General features: G+C 37.8%; 1 protein-coding gene across 1 annotated transcript in view; it reads right to left on the reverse strand.

Moving 5' to 3' along the window:
- Positions 1 to 18,384, reverse strand: part of PACRG (parkin coregulated) — a gene marked incomplete at both ends in the record, with an annotated part of 515,387 nt that overhangs the window by 203,742 nt on the left and 293,261 nt on the right. Inside the window, one exon of the mRNA XM_082855582.1 lies at positions 6,814 to 6,963. Coding sequence (XP_082711708.1) covers positions 6,814 to 6,963 — 150 coding nt within the window. The remainder of the gene's footprint in view (positions 1 to 6,813; positions 6,964 to 18,384) is intronic.

Consider the following 18,384-nt stretch of genomic DNA (forward strand, 5'->3'; position numbering starts at 1 on the left):
TGAACCCCTATTTATTGATCCAAACCCCATTCAGGTACAGAGTGGCCTGACCCTCTTGCCCAGCTGATTGGGCAGGGACAGGCGCAGGCAATGCAGTCTGCCACCCTGAGTGGGTGCCTGGGGTCCTCTGGAAGGTGGGTGGCAGCATACCCCTGGGAGTCTGGGATATCCTGGGCAGCGCCCAGAGCCGCGAAAGCATTTGCTCACCTCTCTTTGTCAGTTTGCAACATTACTGAAGGAAAAAAAAAAATCTCCTGCTATCGCCTCTACTCCAAACTTACCTAGATCCCTTTCCTTTCTTAACTGAACACCCCCTTCCTGATGAAGGGAAAAGGAAGAGAATTTTTCCTTGTTATTAAAAGGGGGAGTTCTCATCAGGTTTTGTGCAGCCAGTCCTCGTTCAGTGATGGAGATGTGAGGGAATGGATGGCACGCGAAACCTCCAACTTTACTCATCAAGTATGGGGCCGCACCTCCACACGCCCTGGGAGACAGTTACATGGTCTGTCCCAAGTTGAATAGCATCCCCCCTGCCAAATTGAAGCCCTTTCTGGAGCCTCCAAATGTGCCTTATTTGGAAATAGGGTCATTGCCGATGTAATTAGTAAAGTTAAGATGAGGTCGTGCTGGAGTAGGGCGGGCACCTAATCCAAACCTGACAAGGACAAGTATCTTAATAGAAGAGAAGAGACACAAAGACACACACACAGGGGAAAATGTCATGTGGAGATGGAGGCAGCCAGTGAAGTGATGCACCTACAAGCCAAGGAGCGCTGGACCCACCAGAAGCTAGGAGAAAGGTGGAGAAGGGATTCCTCCTTAAAGACTAGAGAGCATGGCCCTGCTGACAACTTGGTTTTGGACTTCTGGCCTTCAGAACTGTGAGACAGTACATTTCTGTTGTTTAAGCTGCCCAGTTTGGGGTAATTTATTACAGTGGCCCTAGGAAACTAATAAACAGCCTTCAGAACTAGATTCTATTCCCTTGGTCATCATCCTACCAGGTCATGTGTTTCTAGATATAGATAGACAACTCTGAGAATAATTTTTCCTCTGGGCAGATGCAATCATGAGGGTCTACAGAGAAGAGCAGATAGAGGCAATTTAAAGTATGCACCTGACCCCAACATAATGGTAAGATTTCACAGTAGCAAGATGGTCATTTTATGGGCTGACCACATATAAGGTGCATCAAATGAGGTCACAGAAGCCTTGGCTTTTCCCAGGACCATCTGTCCCTTGGGGCTGCTCTCTTGGATTACTGCAGAGCCATCAGTGTTTACAGGTACATGGGTCTACCATCTCCATCCCCTAAGATTTTCAAGGCTCTGAAACCTCTGCTTATAAAGAATGCTTGGAAGAAGGGATATTGAACTTGGAGAAGTGAAGACTAAGGGGTAGGAAAGTTTTATATCATTTTTGGGGGGCCTGTTATTTGGAAAAGGGACTAGACATTATTCTGTGTGGTTTAGACTAGAGAGAAGCCAGATAGAAATATTTGGCGTATATTTCATTCACTGTAGGAAGTGATTTTCTCTTTGGATGTAGGACGGGCTACCTCATGAAATAGGCTCTTTAGGACAAGACTGAATAAATAAGTGTTGGTCATGCAGACTGGGATAGTGAATAAATTCCACACAAACACATATTAAGCACCTAATTCTTCTCAGTGTGCTACACTCCTCACAGAAAAAAGAAATCCCAACACATTTGGACTATGAAACCAATAGGCTGATATTTAGTAAATGTGGAGAGAGGTGCAGATCAAAGGGCACCTACATGGATCTGCCAGCTTGGTTAGGATCCTAGGACTCTTTTCAGACCAACTAGTTATATCTGAGTGGAAGAAGAGTTCAGAAGAGATTAGATAGATACATGATCATTCCAGATCTAACTTTCAGGAATGCTGGAGTAGTATTCTAATACTTTCCTCAATAAACTTAGGACTTTCAAAGACTTTCAAATCTAATAAGTCTAATGATTCCAAAGGAGCTTTGAAGCAAATTTCTAAATCATACTAAAAATTGTATAGAATTCCATGGGGGAATAAACCTTAATTTCAAAATTAAATTAAAAGCTCTGTGAAATAAACTTTATACAAGTCAATTATAAGACATAAGAACTAAAGACATTTTTGGTGAACAATCAGCTCTTAAAAGTTCATCAGCAGTTTAAAGGACCATGAAAATAGGTACCATAGAACTCAAAAAAACATCTAAAGAGGGTCTGAAACAGGTTGACTGAGAATTCTTAGGCTCTCCCTAGAAGTTGTTTTAAAAGACTATCAGTAGAAAACAGTTGGTTCTATTTTTTAGAAACTACTTAAATTTCAGGACGAAAGACCTGGTACAAACTTTCCAAAATGTCTTGCAAATTTAATGCATTCTCATTTCCTGTGTTATTTAATGGGTCTGAATTTGAATTGGAAATTTTAAATCTCTTTTCATGGACTTCTATCAGTCTATGGCATACATCTTAGAGTATCCTAGATAAATCAAAGACTATTTGATTTCACACACTTGGGAACATGTTATTTCATTATTACATTTACTTTGCATATTCTGTGACATAAGTTAATGTACTCTTAGAGCTGCTGATACCTGGAGTCTCTGAACTATATCCCTTAGAGGTTGTTTTAGGACTGCTGGTGCAATTAGAAACAAAAGTACCAAAATAAGGATTGCCTCCAAAACACACGGTTGTTGGATAGCCTTAATCTGCTGGCAGAGCCCCATATTTTAGCTGTAAATGTTTTAATGCCATTTATTGGCTCAAGCTTCTCAAATGCAATACACTGCATCATTAATTTTGTAGTTTCATCTCTGAAAGCTATAAATTGAGCATTCCTATTGTCTTAATTTTCTGTAACCCTTAATAACATTTGTGAAAGAACACAGGATAGAAGAAATTGTTGTTATAGAAACTCTTCTTTCTTTTTCACCCCACAGCAGTCACTGGAAAGACAGCATGTCTTAGATATCCAAAATTCACTGTTTAGAATGAAAGAAAACAAGTTCAAGCTTAGATACTAGCTTGGATCTTCCAAAGAGGGCCCTGATCCTGGTTTGTCACACTCAGCTTCTCTTCTTAAGATAATGACCTTCCCCCAAACCGCACTCACATGTTTCAGCTTGCCAGGAAGGGATGGATTTGAAAACCAGTTATCCTTGAATGAATCCCATTGTCCTTAATTTATCTGGCCACCCACCTGGCATTTGGTAGTCAGAGGCAAGGTGAGTCCTTGGAAGCAAAGGGACTGCAGCCGCTGGGGAAACTAGGAGGTCATGCCTCACTCACAGGCTCACAGAAGTGACCAGGGGATACAATACATTAAATCACCTCTTCAAGCTGCTATATACTAGTTTATACAGTATTGCTATATTTGTATATAATATCATACAGGGATAACATTGTATGTGTATATAATGTTGTATGATAATAATGACTATCTCATTTAATATTCAGTCAAGGCCAGGCCCCACATGAAGGGGTGTACATTATCTCAAATTGTTTTGCCAACGTTATGAAAAAGACGTTACTATAAATATTTTGTGCAGATGAAGAAATTTAAGTTCAGGGAAGTCACATGATTTGCCTAAGGTCACATCTCTTCTGCTCCCAAATATTACTCTTTATTCCACATTGCAATTCACTGATTTATCTGTTGTTGTTTTAACTATAGCCTAATTAAAACCTGTGAAAGTATGTTATTTATAAATAGAAATACAAAGCCACTCTTTCTCCTAGACCAGGACTGATCTTGTGGGGCTGGCAGTAAGTTTCATTACCTGTAGAAGTGTGGATGGGGACACCGGTTGGTGCTACCAGTGTCATGTGCTCCCCCCGGTCTACCTATTTCCCAGTGGTCCCCTGGGAAGACTGCTGACATGGCTGTGCATTCGCTAGCTACTCAGCCCCTCTGATCATTTCAGAGAAAGTCCAGCTGACATTAAAATAGGACAGAAATTGCAAAAAGGAGCAGGCAGTAAAATTATGCTAAAGCTTGTGCTTCGAGGGAACATTAACAGAAGGATAAGGTCATTATATTTGAAGGAATATTCTCTCTTTCATTCTTTTGGTCATTTATATTGGGTCTTACTCTCAAAAATATTTTGTTGTGGGACTGGAAAAATATATCTTTGAATATGAATTTAACAAGACATTGATTACATGAAGGTAGGGAAAAAGGAAACAGAATATGAAATTGTTCTCAGATTCATTGAAATTAAGGATGAAATATTTTTTCTAATGCTACATGCTGTACATTTCTAATTTATTTTTAATTGTAACTAAATACATCTGTTACTAAAGACACCTGCTTAAATAAAAATGTATATATGGTTCTGTGAATATGAATAAAATATAATCATAAAGCAAGGTTTATTAAAATACTATTAAAGCTAAATTATTTTTAGACTGAAAATAGTATTGTATTTGGAAATCCTGTGATAAGCCTCTACTGGTAGAACTGGATCTGTGGTAACAGCCACTTTGAAGAATAGTTTTAAGTTTTAGAGCTAGAATGCTCCAATTTTGTAAGATGACCCTCTGGAAATACAGCAAACTGCATTCTGGCATTGTACTGACAGGTTTCTAAGATAAGTAGAAAATGAAGCTGAAGCTAATAGTTTTTCCGCTCAAATGTCAGAAAGATATTAACCAGAAAAATAGTTGAATGTAGAATTCCTGGAAATGTTAGGAAATGTTAGGAAATGTTAGAAACGTTCCAAAATAATCAGCTAGGTGTGGGACCAATTAAGGCCATGATATAAACAGTAAATAAACAGGGGATGTATTCTTAAACTCAGTCACTGCTTTTGTGAAGCACAGGAACATTTTTAAGTTAAAGAATTAAATAAGTAGTATAATGAGGAATATGTAGAAACCAATTGTTTTTGTTTAATAGTCTAGAGCTCCCAAGAGATTTATCTGTCTTAATGGCAGCTGTGCTTATTCTTCTTTACAGGGTTCCTTGAGGATGAGGGAGATTCTAATCATCTTTTGAATATCACCGTCTTTCTTATTTTATACAAAGATACAAAATGTTGCTTAGATTTAAATTCCGGATCCCATTGTAGGACAAGGAGAGCATTAACGCGCGTGGCGTCCCCCTACTCCTACTCAAGCAAGGGAGGGTGATGCTGGCACTCATCTTCCATGAGAGGCAAGTACAGAAGCAAATGTTTATGGAGGGGAAGAGTTACAGAGAGGCAACTTTTGCAGCTAAAAAATGGAAATAGTAATAGGACATACATCATAGGTTTCTGTGAGGACTATTGAGGAAACATTTGTGAATCACACACTTCAAAAGTGTTAACTATAACTGAGACTTCTGGGGGTGAGTGTTCCCTGATTCTTCCATTTCTGTCTTTATCTCTAGCATTCCTGTCTTTATATCTATCTCTTATTTGATGCCGCTATGCAGTAAAAATATGAATTATGAATCAAGAATATTTAAGCAAGTATTTTCCACAAAGTAGAAATGCTGTTACTAAAACTTTCAGTTTAGATTGTAAAAGACTGAATTACTAACACCCAGTTTTTACTTTCCTGAAAGAGTGACCATCTCATCTAAATGACATTAACTCTGTAGTGTTTAGATATTTTTGAATGGATATCAATTCATTCCATTAGGAGCATTCTTAAGCTCCCATAACCCCAGTTGAAGTCCTTTTTACTAAAAATGTTTAATATTAAACATATAGGGAGGCCCTACTCCTGAAAGACAGCTAAAGACTCTGATAATCCCATGATTTCCTGAATAGTCTGCCTGATTAGGGAGACTTTTAATAGTAATTTAGGAAATATATGAAAAATAATGATTCCAGAAACAGGACTTCTTTGTGATTGAAGCTGTCATATGTTCAGTTTTTAGTTTGATTTTTTTCTTGTCTGTACAATAAGCAGATCATGTTGCAAAATTTTCATGCACTGTTCCACTAAATTACTAACTTACTTACATGGCTGTCAGAAATTAACTTCAAATGTTGACTTACACCGTGCATATAAGAAGTATGGAACTTCAAAGTTAGCAACATAAAAGAAAATTAGATTCACATCGTTTCAAGAGGTACAAAAGGAAAATCACAGTGTCAATGAACAGAGGTACGTCCACTGCCTGCCAGGAGGTCACCACAACTTGCTAATACCCTTGGGTGAAGCAGATTCACTTCAGTGCATCAGTGCTTTCCAAACCTTATAGAATACTACTTTAACAAATAAATACATCAGCACATACATATTTAATCAGCACGCACCATCAGCTAAGTAACTACGAATCATCTATTTTTCTTTTTTTTAAATAGAAATAGAACTTATATTAAAACTCTCCAAATCGCCTGTACCAGATTTTAATAATATTGCTTTAAAAATTCCTCTTAAATTAATTATAAAAACTGACTGTAATTTTATAAATTATAAATTTTATAAAAACTGACTGTAACAGGAAATACCTAAAGGTAGAATTACCATCAAGAGAAAGGACAAACTCAAAACCTACTAACGTATTCAGAAGACCGTTTAAAAAAAACTTTACAATTTAATTATGGGAAGATTATAGAACTGTTTCAGTGCTTCTGTACTGAGTAAGTAAGCTGTACATGTGAGGAGTAATAAATAAATGAAATTGTTAATTTTACTCTTTCCCTAGGGAGTGGCAGGAGAAGAGGTAGGAGTTATGCTGTGTAGATCTCCGAATGGATCTTGCTTTATATGCAATAATAAATCCTAAGCGTGTTGCTAATTAACTCTACCTCAAACCACTCCCTTTCTTAGTGCTTAAAAGACATTTTGATTTCTGGGATATTAGCTCACCATTCATATTCTTAAAGATGTTGAGGATGGGGAGGATTTGACGGTAATAGGGCACCAAAGCTTCACCCACCATCTCAGCGGACACAACCAGATGCTGTAGGACTTTGAGAGTGACGCAGATGACCTGTCGGTTTCGGAGGTTCAAGGCATCTATACAGTAGGAAAAGGAACAAGCCAAAAATAGAAAGCATTCATTTCTACAATGTTAAGGGAAGTCGTCTCGTAGACCACTTAATTAAACTGTACTCTACTGGGGATCACCAATGGGATGAGCCTGGCTTATTACAGCTTTGAATGATGCACTGTTAACGCTATAAACAGGATCGTGTTTGTGTATTATTTGTTCTCCCGACTTGCACTGATTCCTCATCAATCCTAAGAGGCTGGTGATGGACAAGTAGCATGAAAGGTAAAAGATCAGTTCGTGTTGCTAAAGGACCCCGTGGAGGCTGACAACACATAACTTTTTTTTTTTTTTTTTTTTTTTTTTTTTGCGGTACGTGGGCCTCTCACTGCTGTGGCCTCTCCCATTGCGGAGCACAGGCTCTGGATGCACAGGCTCAGTGGCCATGGCTCACGGGCCCAGCTGCTCTGCGGCATGTGGGATCTTCCCAGACCGGGGCACGAACCCGTGTCCCCTGCATCGGCAGGCGGACTCTCCACCACTGCGCCACCAGGGAAGCCCAACACATAACTTTTTATGCAACGATCCCTTTCAGTTAGCAATCCATGCTATGCTTAAAACTGTTGCCACGAAAAAACATTTTTTGGGGAAGAAGAGACTGGTTATGCTGTGTATGAGTAGAAACTAGAGACTGGTTACAAACATCGAGAACATTGTTGGTAGAAGTGAGCATAAAGTGACTATAATTAGACTCTCAAGAAAGTAGGGAAGAAAAGCAAACATTTTTAACGTTCAGAACTTTAGAAGGAATTAACTGTATATAACTAAGATACCAAAGGCATGCAAAATGTTTTTAAAGAACAATTCTGAATGCACAGTAACAAGCTGTACTGCAGAGATAGAACAGGAGACAGTAAGTTACCTGGTGTCCCCCAAGTGCAGGGTCTGGAAACCTGCTCCAGTGGGGATGCAGCGGCCCAGGGACAAGGACACGGATAACTGGCTGTATAAACACAGCCAACTCCCCCACACTTTCTTGGTCCTTAACCATGGGAACCTATTATTTACTTTCTAAAATGGCCAAAATTTCTATGATTTAAATAGAAAAGCCATATGAAGCATCTATTATAGAAGGTCAAAGGTGGTGACTGATAAATTGCAATGCCCAAGACTACTTCAGGACAAAGTCAGAGGCTCTTATTTGTAATATTCTACCTTCTAAAGAAAAACTTGACTATGACTTTAAAGCATGTGCCATTTACGGAGGGACAAAAGGAACCAGTCCATCCAAAGGAATGACACCATGGTCACTGTACTTGTGAGGCAGTCCTAACATTGTTCTTGAACTCCAGCTCACATTTCCAGTAGCCTGTGTCTTGCGATCACCTCAAATTCAGTTTGTTCCAAAGATAAGTTTCCCCCATAAACTTTACCTTTTACCTATTTACCCCATATTTAGTATTGATACAACCAGGTTCCCAGGTATCCAGGGTCAAAATCTGTTTCTCATCCCTTGCATTCTTCATGTTGCGAAGTCATCTTATTCTGTTTTTGAAGTAGCTCTTGAACTTGTGCCCTCCTCCCATCCTCACCTCTACCCTTCTAGTCCCGGGGCTCCACCCTCACCACCTCTCCCCTGGCCCTGGGGCTCCATCCTCACCTCCACTCCTCTGGTCCCGGAGCTCTATTCTCACCACCTCCCCCTTGGTCCTGGGTCTCCATCCTCACTACCCCTCCTCTGGTCCCGGGGCTCCACCCTCACCACCTCTCCCCTGGTCCTGGGTCTCCAACCTCACCACCTCTCCCCTGGTCCTGGGACTCCATCCTCACCACCTCTCCTCTGGTCTTGGGGCTCCATCCTCTCCATCTATCCTCTGATTCTGGCCCTTAGAACTCCTCTACTGGAGAACTGCCATACCTTCCTAACCCACCTGCCTTCTTTCTGTCTTTCTCCACTCCCTCAACCTGTCTTTTCACACTGCTGCTGGATTCACCTTCTTAGAACGTATTTGATAATTTCTCCACCTGCTCAGAGAGTTCAGAGTCTCCCCCACACCATTTCCTACAGAATAAAGTACAAACTAGCCAGGCACAAGGGTGACACTTAAGGTAAGTTTGAACCAAACTAAATTCTCAATTGAAAATACAAGAATATAAGGTATCATTTAGTGGTTTCACAGCTATTCTCTTTGGAATCACTAGGAAGTGTTTAAAACTAAAGTGTGGTCAGCTTCATCCCCTCCAGCAAAAAAATGGGGGTTGAGGTATGAAAACACCTCAGGGCAACCCCACAACTTCTGGTCCAGTTCAGACTACATTCCTGTTTGGTTTGAAAGCAAACACAAATACAATGAATAGAGAAGGCTCAGCTTCAACGCAAGGAACCAAGTTAAATATAACTATGGAATTTGATTGCATGATGGCTCATTATTACAGCATTTAGACACACTGCAGACCATACCATATATTCTGAGAAATAACTAACAATAGAATGCCGTAATTTAGCCTAAAAGCTGTAGTAATGAGATGCTCAAGAGCAGAGCTTCAGAGAACCACGGGAAGCTGGAGAGGGAGAAGGTCAGGTAAAGTGTTTTGTAGTGGTAGTGGGGGTCCTTTCTTCTGGTCTTATCCAAGCTAAAATTGTTTTGTCTTTTTAGGAAGCCAGAGGTTATTGATCCCTGCTTTACTGACGCAACTTCGTTTAACAGAAGAGAACTGGGAGCCTGCAGAAATATCATTCTGAGTATTATGGGCAGTGGACATTCTTTCAAAACGTCTACCAATGAAGCTCAACACGTTTAGGGTTTGGTACTGCACAGATCTGTGTGATGGTTCATATACTAGTAGCTAACATGTATTGGGCACCTCTATCTGCCAGGAATTAAACTGAGCACTTTACATATATTAGTTTACTCAATCCTCGTTCACCAAATATTTATTGAGAATGCATTATGCACCAGTTATTGTTCAAAGAATTGGAGATATAGAAGTGAACAAGACAGTTATAGTACTCAGCCCCTTGGGGCTTACAATATAGTATGGAAGAAGATATTGAACAAATACTACAAGTGTGTTGAGATTTCATAAGAAGGATATGGTATTTAAACAGCAAATCCAAAAGGCATTCAGCCCAGCGTACAAAGCAGGGAAGGCTCTCAGACACAGGTAAGGACCTAAGGGACGAGTAGATGTTATTAGGATGAAGGAGAGGGAACAGCATGCTAGATTGCCCCCTCTTGGATAAAGGACTTCTTTTATAAGGTCTACTCCAGCTCACAGGGATAAAATTCTACTTAGCAATGTGAGAACAAAGCCCAAGACAGCAAAGAAGCAGTCTTCCAAATGCTTTTATCATTGTGTGTGTGTTTTCCCTGGGATCATTTAGAAATGGTGGGAAGAAGGATGTGAGTATGTGTAGATGTACATAAAAGGAGAGTGAGGCATAGTACTTTTCCCCAAGCTAAAAGATCCCTAGGTCCTGTCTTGTCTTATCAGCCAAACAGAATCAGATGTGTAAAATCCTGGGTTTCTGTCTTTTCTTACTATTCATCCCTCTATCCCACCCCACTTCTTAAAAAGGACTCACAGCCACATCCAGCTAAATGTTTTATAAACTGCTTAGTCAGGAAAGATTAGACATCGAAACAGAATTACATGAGTTTGTTGTTTTAATTTTTTATATATTAAAATAAATAAAATTGAGTGTATATAATTTCATTCCATTTTGTGGGTTTTTTTTTTTTCAAGAAAGCCTTTCTGTTGACACTATAAAGTCACAGGTAGGAGAACCTATTGAAAGTATTAGAAGAGATAGCTATCTGAGCATGTGTAGAGCCCATCTGGTGACTGCAGAAAAGATATTGGTGGCTGTAGCGCCTACTGAATGCTGGCTTGTCAAGTGCCCTTCTTTTAGAGTATATATGCCAAAGCTTGCAATAAAACAGGCTAAGATATGCTCATCTACTACCAATGTTAGAGAAGAGTCTTGCCATATAGAATATATTAAGGAGTAAACCTTTTTATATATATGAGTAATAATAACATCGAACTTTTGTTGATTAGGTTTATCCCTGTACATATGGCTAATTGATTGCCTGGGGATAAATTAATAATCTCTCTCACCATGGATAGTAATAATAGCTATTAAGAAATAATTATTTTATCTCATCGCAACACCGATTGAATTAACATGATTGTGAAAAATGTTATTGAAATGACAAAGACTGACAAGTAAAATGCTTCAACTGTTACTCTTAATGACATCTAAAATGGAACCCTGAGGCATCCTAAATGACCAGGGACTGGCTCTAAAACTTCTGCAGTAGCTGTGAAATAGAGCCATGGTATGCGCTAGAAAAGCCCCTTAACTTCATCTTGGAGGGATTTTTTTTATATTGCCCATTTCCACTTCAGTTCCTCAGTTCTATTTTTGTTCCTCATTCTTAGGGAATTAAGATATACCATTAAGTTGGAAGTATTTTTGTTCTTACTGTCCCAGTAGAACTAAATAAAAAAGAGGTTTTTTTTTTTTTTTGAAACAAAGTTCTTTTCTTTTGAAAAAGTATGTTAACAGATATAAAGAGAATATGATTCTATAGCTGAAAGAGAAGAAATGTGTTTATTCTTGTGTTGATGGGCCTGAAAGCAATTGTCAAGATTTAAGTGAGGACTCTGAACTCAAGATTTAAGGTTTTGAAAAGGGTCTAACATGAGAAATCTACTGACATTATAGATCAACCAGGGGAACCTTTATATTCAGAAAATTAGATTTCTATTGTACTGCTTACTGCTTTCAAGTATAATCAACAAGATAGAGCTTCCAGATGTATAGAAATTGTTGAAGAATAAGGAAAAAATAATTTAAAGTCAAAGTAGTAAAACATTCATCTTAGATGGTTGTAAGTTACATGTATGATTTTCTCAAGCATAAATTCCATTATTGCTATGACTTTTTGCAAAGTGAGAACATTTTCTACTATTAGATTATGATTCACTACTGTGGAATCAGGAATAGATGAAAATATTTCTACTTCTTTTAAAATTGGATAAACAAAACGTAAAAGCAAACAATAAATTCTAAAAAATATTCTTGACATATGGTATACATGTTAATATCCTTGATACACAAATAGTACCACAAAAGATTGAAACTGCTAATTTAAAAAATGGGCATATAATATAAATAGACAATACACAAATTAATAAATACAAGTGAACAATTTCTATTGTAGAGTTTTCAACTTCATTGATAATCAAATGAAATGAAACACTACTCTATAATTTTGAATATCATATTAACAAAAAGTTTTTGAAAATTTAATACTCAGTATGGAAACAGGTCTGGGAAAAGAGGCACTCTCCTAGGTACCATATTGTAAACCATCACAATCGTTCTATAGCAACATGCATGCAACACTTGACCCAGCAATTTTACTTCTGGGCATTTAGTCAAAGGAAGTATGCAGCTGTGCAGAAAGAGTTATAGGATAGGATGTATCAACAGTATTACTTATAATTAGAAACCATCTAAATGTTCCCCCAAACACTGGCTTATTTAAGTAAAATCTGGTATACCTATACAATGGAAAATTATAGCTATTAAAGTCATATAATAGAAAATATTTTTAAAATAGGAAAATGTTTATAAGATACAGGTGAGTAAAGAAGAAGGTTATAAAGTGTATTTTCACTCTGCTCTCATTTTGAAAATAGAATGTAAACACAGTAAATACTGGAGATTTATAAGCTCAGATACAATAGAGACTATCTTATCCACTGGCATATATAGACACTGGATTTTATTCTATTAAAAAATACCTTTTTTTTTAACACTGCTTTTTTTAAAAAATCAATGTACCTTCCATATTTCCCTAAAATATTATTCTTCATGATTATAATTTATATCTTTTAATGTAGCAGAATTCTGGCCCTGTCTCCTTATTCTTTCTCAATATTTTCTTGATTATTCTTAACTATTTACATTTTGAGAGAAAATTTAGAATAATTTAGTCAGGTTAAAAAGTATGCTTGGCACTTTGATAAAATTTCCAATAAATTTAGAGAGTAATTTGGAGGAAATGGCCATCTTTCCAGTTAGGAACATGTATCTCTTCAACTGTTCTTGTTTTTTATTAAACTCCTCGGAAAAGCTTTATGGTATTTTTCAAGTAGATTCTGTATACTTTTGTTAGGTTTACTAGTGTCTGAATCGTTTTTATTTATTTTGATATCTTAAATGATATATTTTTCAATTTACTGTGTAAAATATATATAATATAAAATGTTATTTAACCATTTTTAAGTGTACAGTTCAGTGGCATTAGTTACATTCACTGTATTGTACAATTATCACCACTATTTCCAAAATTTTCCATCACACAAAACAGAAACTCGATACCTCTTTAAAAAAAAACCCTCCCCACTCACTTCCCCTTGAGCCCTTGGTAACCTATAATCTACATTCTGTTTCTATGAATTTGCCTATTATAGATGTCTTAAAGTATTTTAAGTATTATTTTTTTCTGATGTTGCAATATTTAATTAATAATTGAGACTGCTGCACCCAGTATCATGTTAGTTGAATTAGACTGAAATGAATATAAATTTTGCTAGTCAAGGGGCACTAACCATACCCATTTTTAGTTTTCTGAATATAATGAATTCAAAATATGTTTTCAAACCAAATTTAGGTTTCAAAATTGTAGAAATTATTCTCTTTCCAAAACAGAACTCAATTGCTATACAAATAAATATGACGTGGACTAAGTTCTCAATTAAAGTATCAGAGACTTAGCTTAGCTATTATGTACATGGAGTAAGCCTATCATAATTGTTACCATTTTTCTTCAATTCATTGTTCTCCAATGAGTGTTATATTAAAAAAGCATCATTTTTCTCTCATCTCATACAGAAAGGAATTATCTTTATGCAAAATTCAGACTTTTCCATCAAAGCTTTGTTATTACAAGTGGTTAACTTTTTCTGTTTTTTGATAGACAAGAATATATTCTGACTTTAGGACCATAGAAGGCAGCTTAGTATTCAGTGACAGTGTTTGGTCTTTCTTTCCATTAAACACTTAGTTTTAAAGATAGATACACAGTTAATATTATTTGCTTAAATAAATGACAGTATTCAGTTACCAAAATGGTCTCAACATTATAGTCAGTAGCATGATCTATTTAGTACTCAAAACTTTCTAGACATAAAGGAACCCGAGGAACAATGTCATCCAACACACTCTTCTTCAATCTTGTTGCAACCAAGGTTGGGCCTGTTTTTGCTCTCATACATGCTGAAGCCTCTAAGAGTAACTGAGAGTAAACCTATCAGTACCCCGCTTTGTCAGAAAGCAGAGGAGGATTTGTCTCTTTGGAGCACCCTGCTCCCCTGTCCCTACACTACTGGCTCAGTTCAGCTTGAAGGAGTTGGGTGACAGATGGAATGATGAGCAAAGGAAGCAGTTAGCCAGCCTTGGTGCCATTCTCAGAGTAAAACCAAGTGACAATGTGCTGTGACAAGCAGGCACTGCTTCTAAAAATTGCGGTCATGTTTTTTCCTCTGGTTGAGAAAAGGTGTCTAAGTTTGCTCCAGCTTTAAGATAACAGAAGCAGTGGACTATGAAGAAGGATACAGTACACACAGGCTTTTCACAAAACAAGAAAGTTGAGAGCTGTGCTACAAAATAGAAGATGGGTAAATACATCACTTTCCAAAAAGGAGCTGCCCTTTCCTCCCCAAAGAAGGAATTTGAAAAACTACTCAGTGCTAAGCTTGACATCAATACCTGGTAAAATTCTAGGACTGATTATTTAAGCAAGTGATTTGAGAGCTCCTAGGACAACAGCGTGATTTCTAGGAGCCAGAGTGAGCTTTTTGGAATGTCAGGCCAGGCTTACCTCATGCATTCTAACAAGTTTACTCATAAAAGATCACAAACAGACTATATTGCAAGGCATCTGGCAAGAACTCTCTTGTAGGCAAGATACAGAAATGGTTGAAGAGTTGGGCTTTTTCTTTTTTCCTTACTGTGTAAATAACTGAATTTCAGTAATATGCCTTGGTGGTTTGGTATCGACCTGCAGAGTCCTTACTGGAATACTGCAGTGGTCCATACTTGACCTAGTCCAGTTTCCATCTAACATTTTTATTGTAACTTGGATGAAAGTTATAAAATCCAAATCTATCAATTTTTTGATGACCCAAAGTTGGGAAGTCTGTAAAGACATGGCCATGAAGGTACACCAAGGAGGTAAAAATAATAATTTACTATTATTACCACCTCGATTTGGCACTGTGCTAACCTTCCTACCTGTATGATCTGTCAGTCCTTACATAATGCCTGGGCAGTTGGTTTTATAACCCCCTGGGAAAGATGAAATAATTAATTTACCAAAACCACACAGCTAGTTAATGACCAGCTGTGGTCTGGTTTGCACGAGCCCAAGGCCTGTGTTCATATGGTTAGACCCCACGTCTTCCCAGCATCCCACCAAGTCCTGGTGGACAACAGGGCCAGACTTGGAGCCTGCTCAGGAGGAATGTTGAGTGCTGCACAGTGAACACAGGTTCTAGCGTGGACTTTGAGCAAAACAGACACCTGTTGGGACCTGAGCTTAAGTGGTTTGCTCTTGGGGAACAAGTCATCCTGATGAAGCTGGGTTTCCTGGCATCTTCTGAAAAGGCAAGCAACACTCTGCAGTAGTGTTATTCCTTGACTAGAGTTCAGCTCTCATGTGGAAGGAGGAAGTTAACAATAGGAGATTTTAGCCTGGGTGTCCAAAATCTGTTGTCATAATCCAGACAGAGAATGATGATGATGGTGATGATAATGATGATAAAATTTATCACCCACTACATCCTCTGCTAAGAGCTTGAAATGTATTATCTCATTTAATCACTAAACTAGCCATAAGTTGGGTGCCATTCTCACCTCAGTTTTATAAATTGAGCCCCAAAGTGATTAACTTGTCTGATAGCTGGTATGTGGCAGAGTTAGAATTTTGACCAGATAGTCTGACTTCACAGCCCTTGTTCTGAATTACCACACTATACAGGAAGAGTGATAGAATTTGCTTCTTTATTTGAGAATGGGAAAGGGACAGCCAATATGTGGTGAACTCAGTTTGAAAATGCAATAATGCTATTGTTAGCTCTTTCTCTCTTTTATTCTATTGTGTTTTTCTGGCATGGACAGCTGTAATCTCCATTCTCATTGTTTTTATTTTGGATAACTCTGAGTCTTTTTCCCTATTCATACAGGGATAGGCCTGATTTTTATTCACCCTCACAGGTCCAGAAGGAATTTTTCCTCTGGCAAGTGACCAGGTAACTGTTTAAATACTTCTGAGAATGTCTAGTCTCTGCCTCAGATTGCTATCATCCTGCATCCACTAACACATTATTTATGTATAGGACATCATGTAGAGGGACACCAGTTTTTATATTAGGGTTTTCTTTTTTAGGGAATTAAAGGCAGTAGGCAATTGACAGATCAAGTGTGAGAGAAATGGACAGAGAGGAAAGGAGAAAGCAGCCTCCATCAGGTAGCTGGTTTTTACAGCCCCACCTGGCTATGACTGCTCATATTCAACATGACATTTATTAAGAACCTGCTTATCACCTGACCTGGGCATCTCTACACCACCTCCCTTAATGATCACAACAGCTATCTGGGGTATATATTAATTCCCTTGTTTTGGAGATGATGACTAATCTCCCAAACTCAAGGAGATGGACTAATTTATAGAAAATGGTAGAGCAAGCACTAGAACCCAGAAACCAGCTCCATGGCTTCTCCAGTGGCCACACTAATCCTGAGAGGACAGAGAAACATGGTCTTTAGCACCACCTACTGAAGCTTCCTCAGAAAATGGATGTTTCAAACTTTAAGATTCCAGATTCCATTGACCTCAACAGCTATGAATTCTCATTTGGGAATATCAATTGGTCAGCAGGGGTAATGTTTGCTGTAGTAATAGACTAAGCCTAAAATCTAAGTGGCTTCACACAGAAAAGGACCATTTCTCATTCATAGTAGATACCCAGTTCACGTCAACATGGGGGTGAGGAGGAGAGAGGACTGTGCACTGGCTCTGAAATGCTTGGTTTGAAGGGAACGCACATCTCGTTTCTTCCATTCACAGCCCGTCGGCAGAGTTAGTCCCACGGTCCGCATAACTGCATAACTGAGAAATGCTAAGGAGGCGATAGATGTTTGGTGTGCAGTAAATATCTTTGCTATAGAATTCACTGTGTTTTGAGAAGCTACCTCTTTTCACTTCCACTAACCTGTACTATGGGTAGGTTACATGATCTGGGTTAATTGAGTCAGTGTGTTCCATCCCCCTTGGCGATAGTTCTAAGCCGGTACATGTGGTACAATCACAGTGCACCTCTGACTTTTATTTTTTCTGGGAATTAAAGGACAATGGCACTTGTTCCTTTCTACAGGTATAAATTAGTAAGCACGTAGTTCCAGGATTGGAGCATTCTGAGGCCAAAAAGGGAGCCAGCTTTAAGATGACCATGCATAAAACAGAACAAGAGTGACACTGGCAAGCCACCAGATTAAATCAAGCCCAAAATGAGACCCTGGATTGTTCAGTTATGTGAATTATTAAGCAAACCTAATTCTTTATGAAGCTTTGAATTAGTTTTCTTTTTCTGTCTTGTAACCAAAATAATCCTAAGTAATACACGAATTTTTTCCATATTTTTAGAACAAATAATATATTTTCTTCTTAAATTAAAAATTATTACTTTTTAACTTTTTTAACTTTTTAAAATAATTTACCTGGAAAATTTCAAGTGATATAAGTACAATTATTAGATCATAAAGAATAATGCAGTTCAATTGGACTTGTTCCTTTCTAATTAAATAGAATTCTCACAACAATTTTTGTATCGTGATACAGATTCGCATGTTTTATTCTTACTTGGTATATTTTTTTCCACTGCGTATTCTTTAAAAATACCATTTTGCTTTTGAAAATGGTATTGTTTAAATTGCTTCAGCTGTGTCTGTGCATGTTTGTCCTTTATAGCTGGGTGACCTCAACTCATTAGAGCTCTCCTAATGAGGCCACTGTTTTATGACCTATTTGTAGATCAGTGATATTTTTGTAATTCTTTAGCCAGGTCACCTTGCCTCCTAGTACACCATCTCACAAATGTATGTTACTGCTCATAAACAAAAAGAGTCACACGAGAGAATGTAGATGAATAAACAATTACTCTCACTACTTAAATAATTTCTCCAATAAGTGGAAAGCATTATATCATTATACGCTTTATTTGCTGTTTCATATTAGAGATTCTTACAAGGTAGTTTTTATATAATATGCAGTACAGTGGCAAGCCTAAATGGCCACTTCACACTTTCGATCATGACACCTATACAAATTTCAGTATGGATAGCAGCTATGGACCTGATTAAATAGATTATG

This window comes from Leucopleurus acutus (assembly GCF_964270905.1).
Source record: "Leucopleurus acutus genome assembly, chromosome: 15".
NCBI lineage: Eukaryota > Metazoa > Chordata > Mammalia > Artiodactyla > Delphinidae > Leucopleurus > Leucopleurus acutus.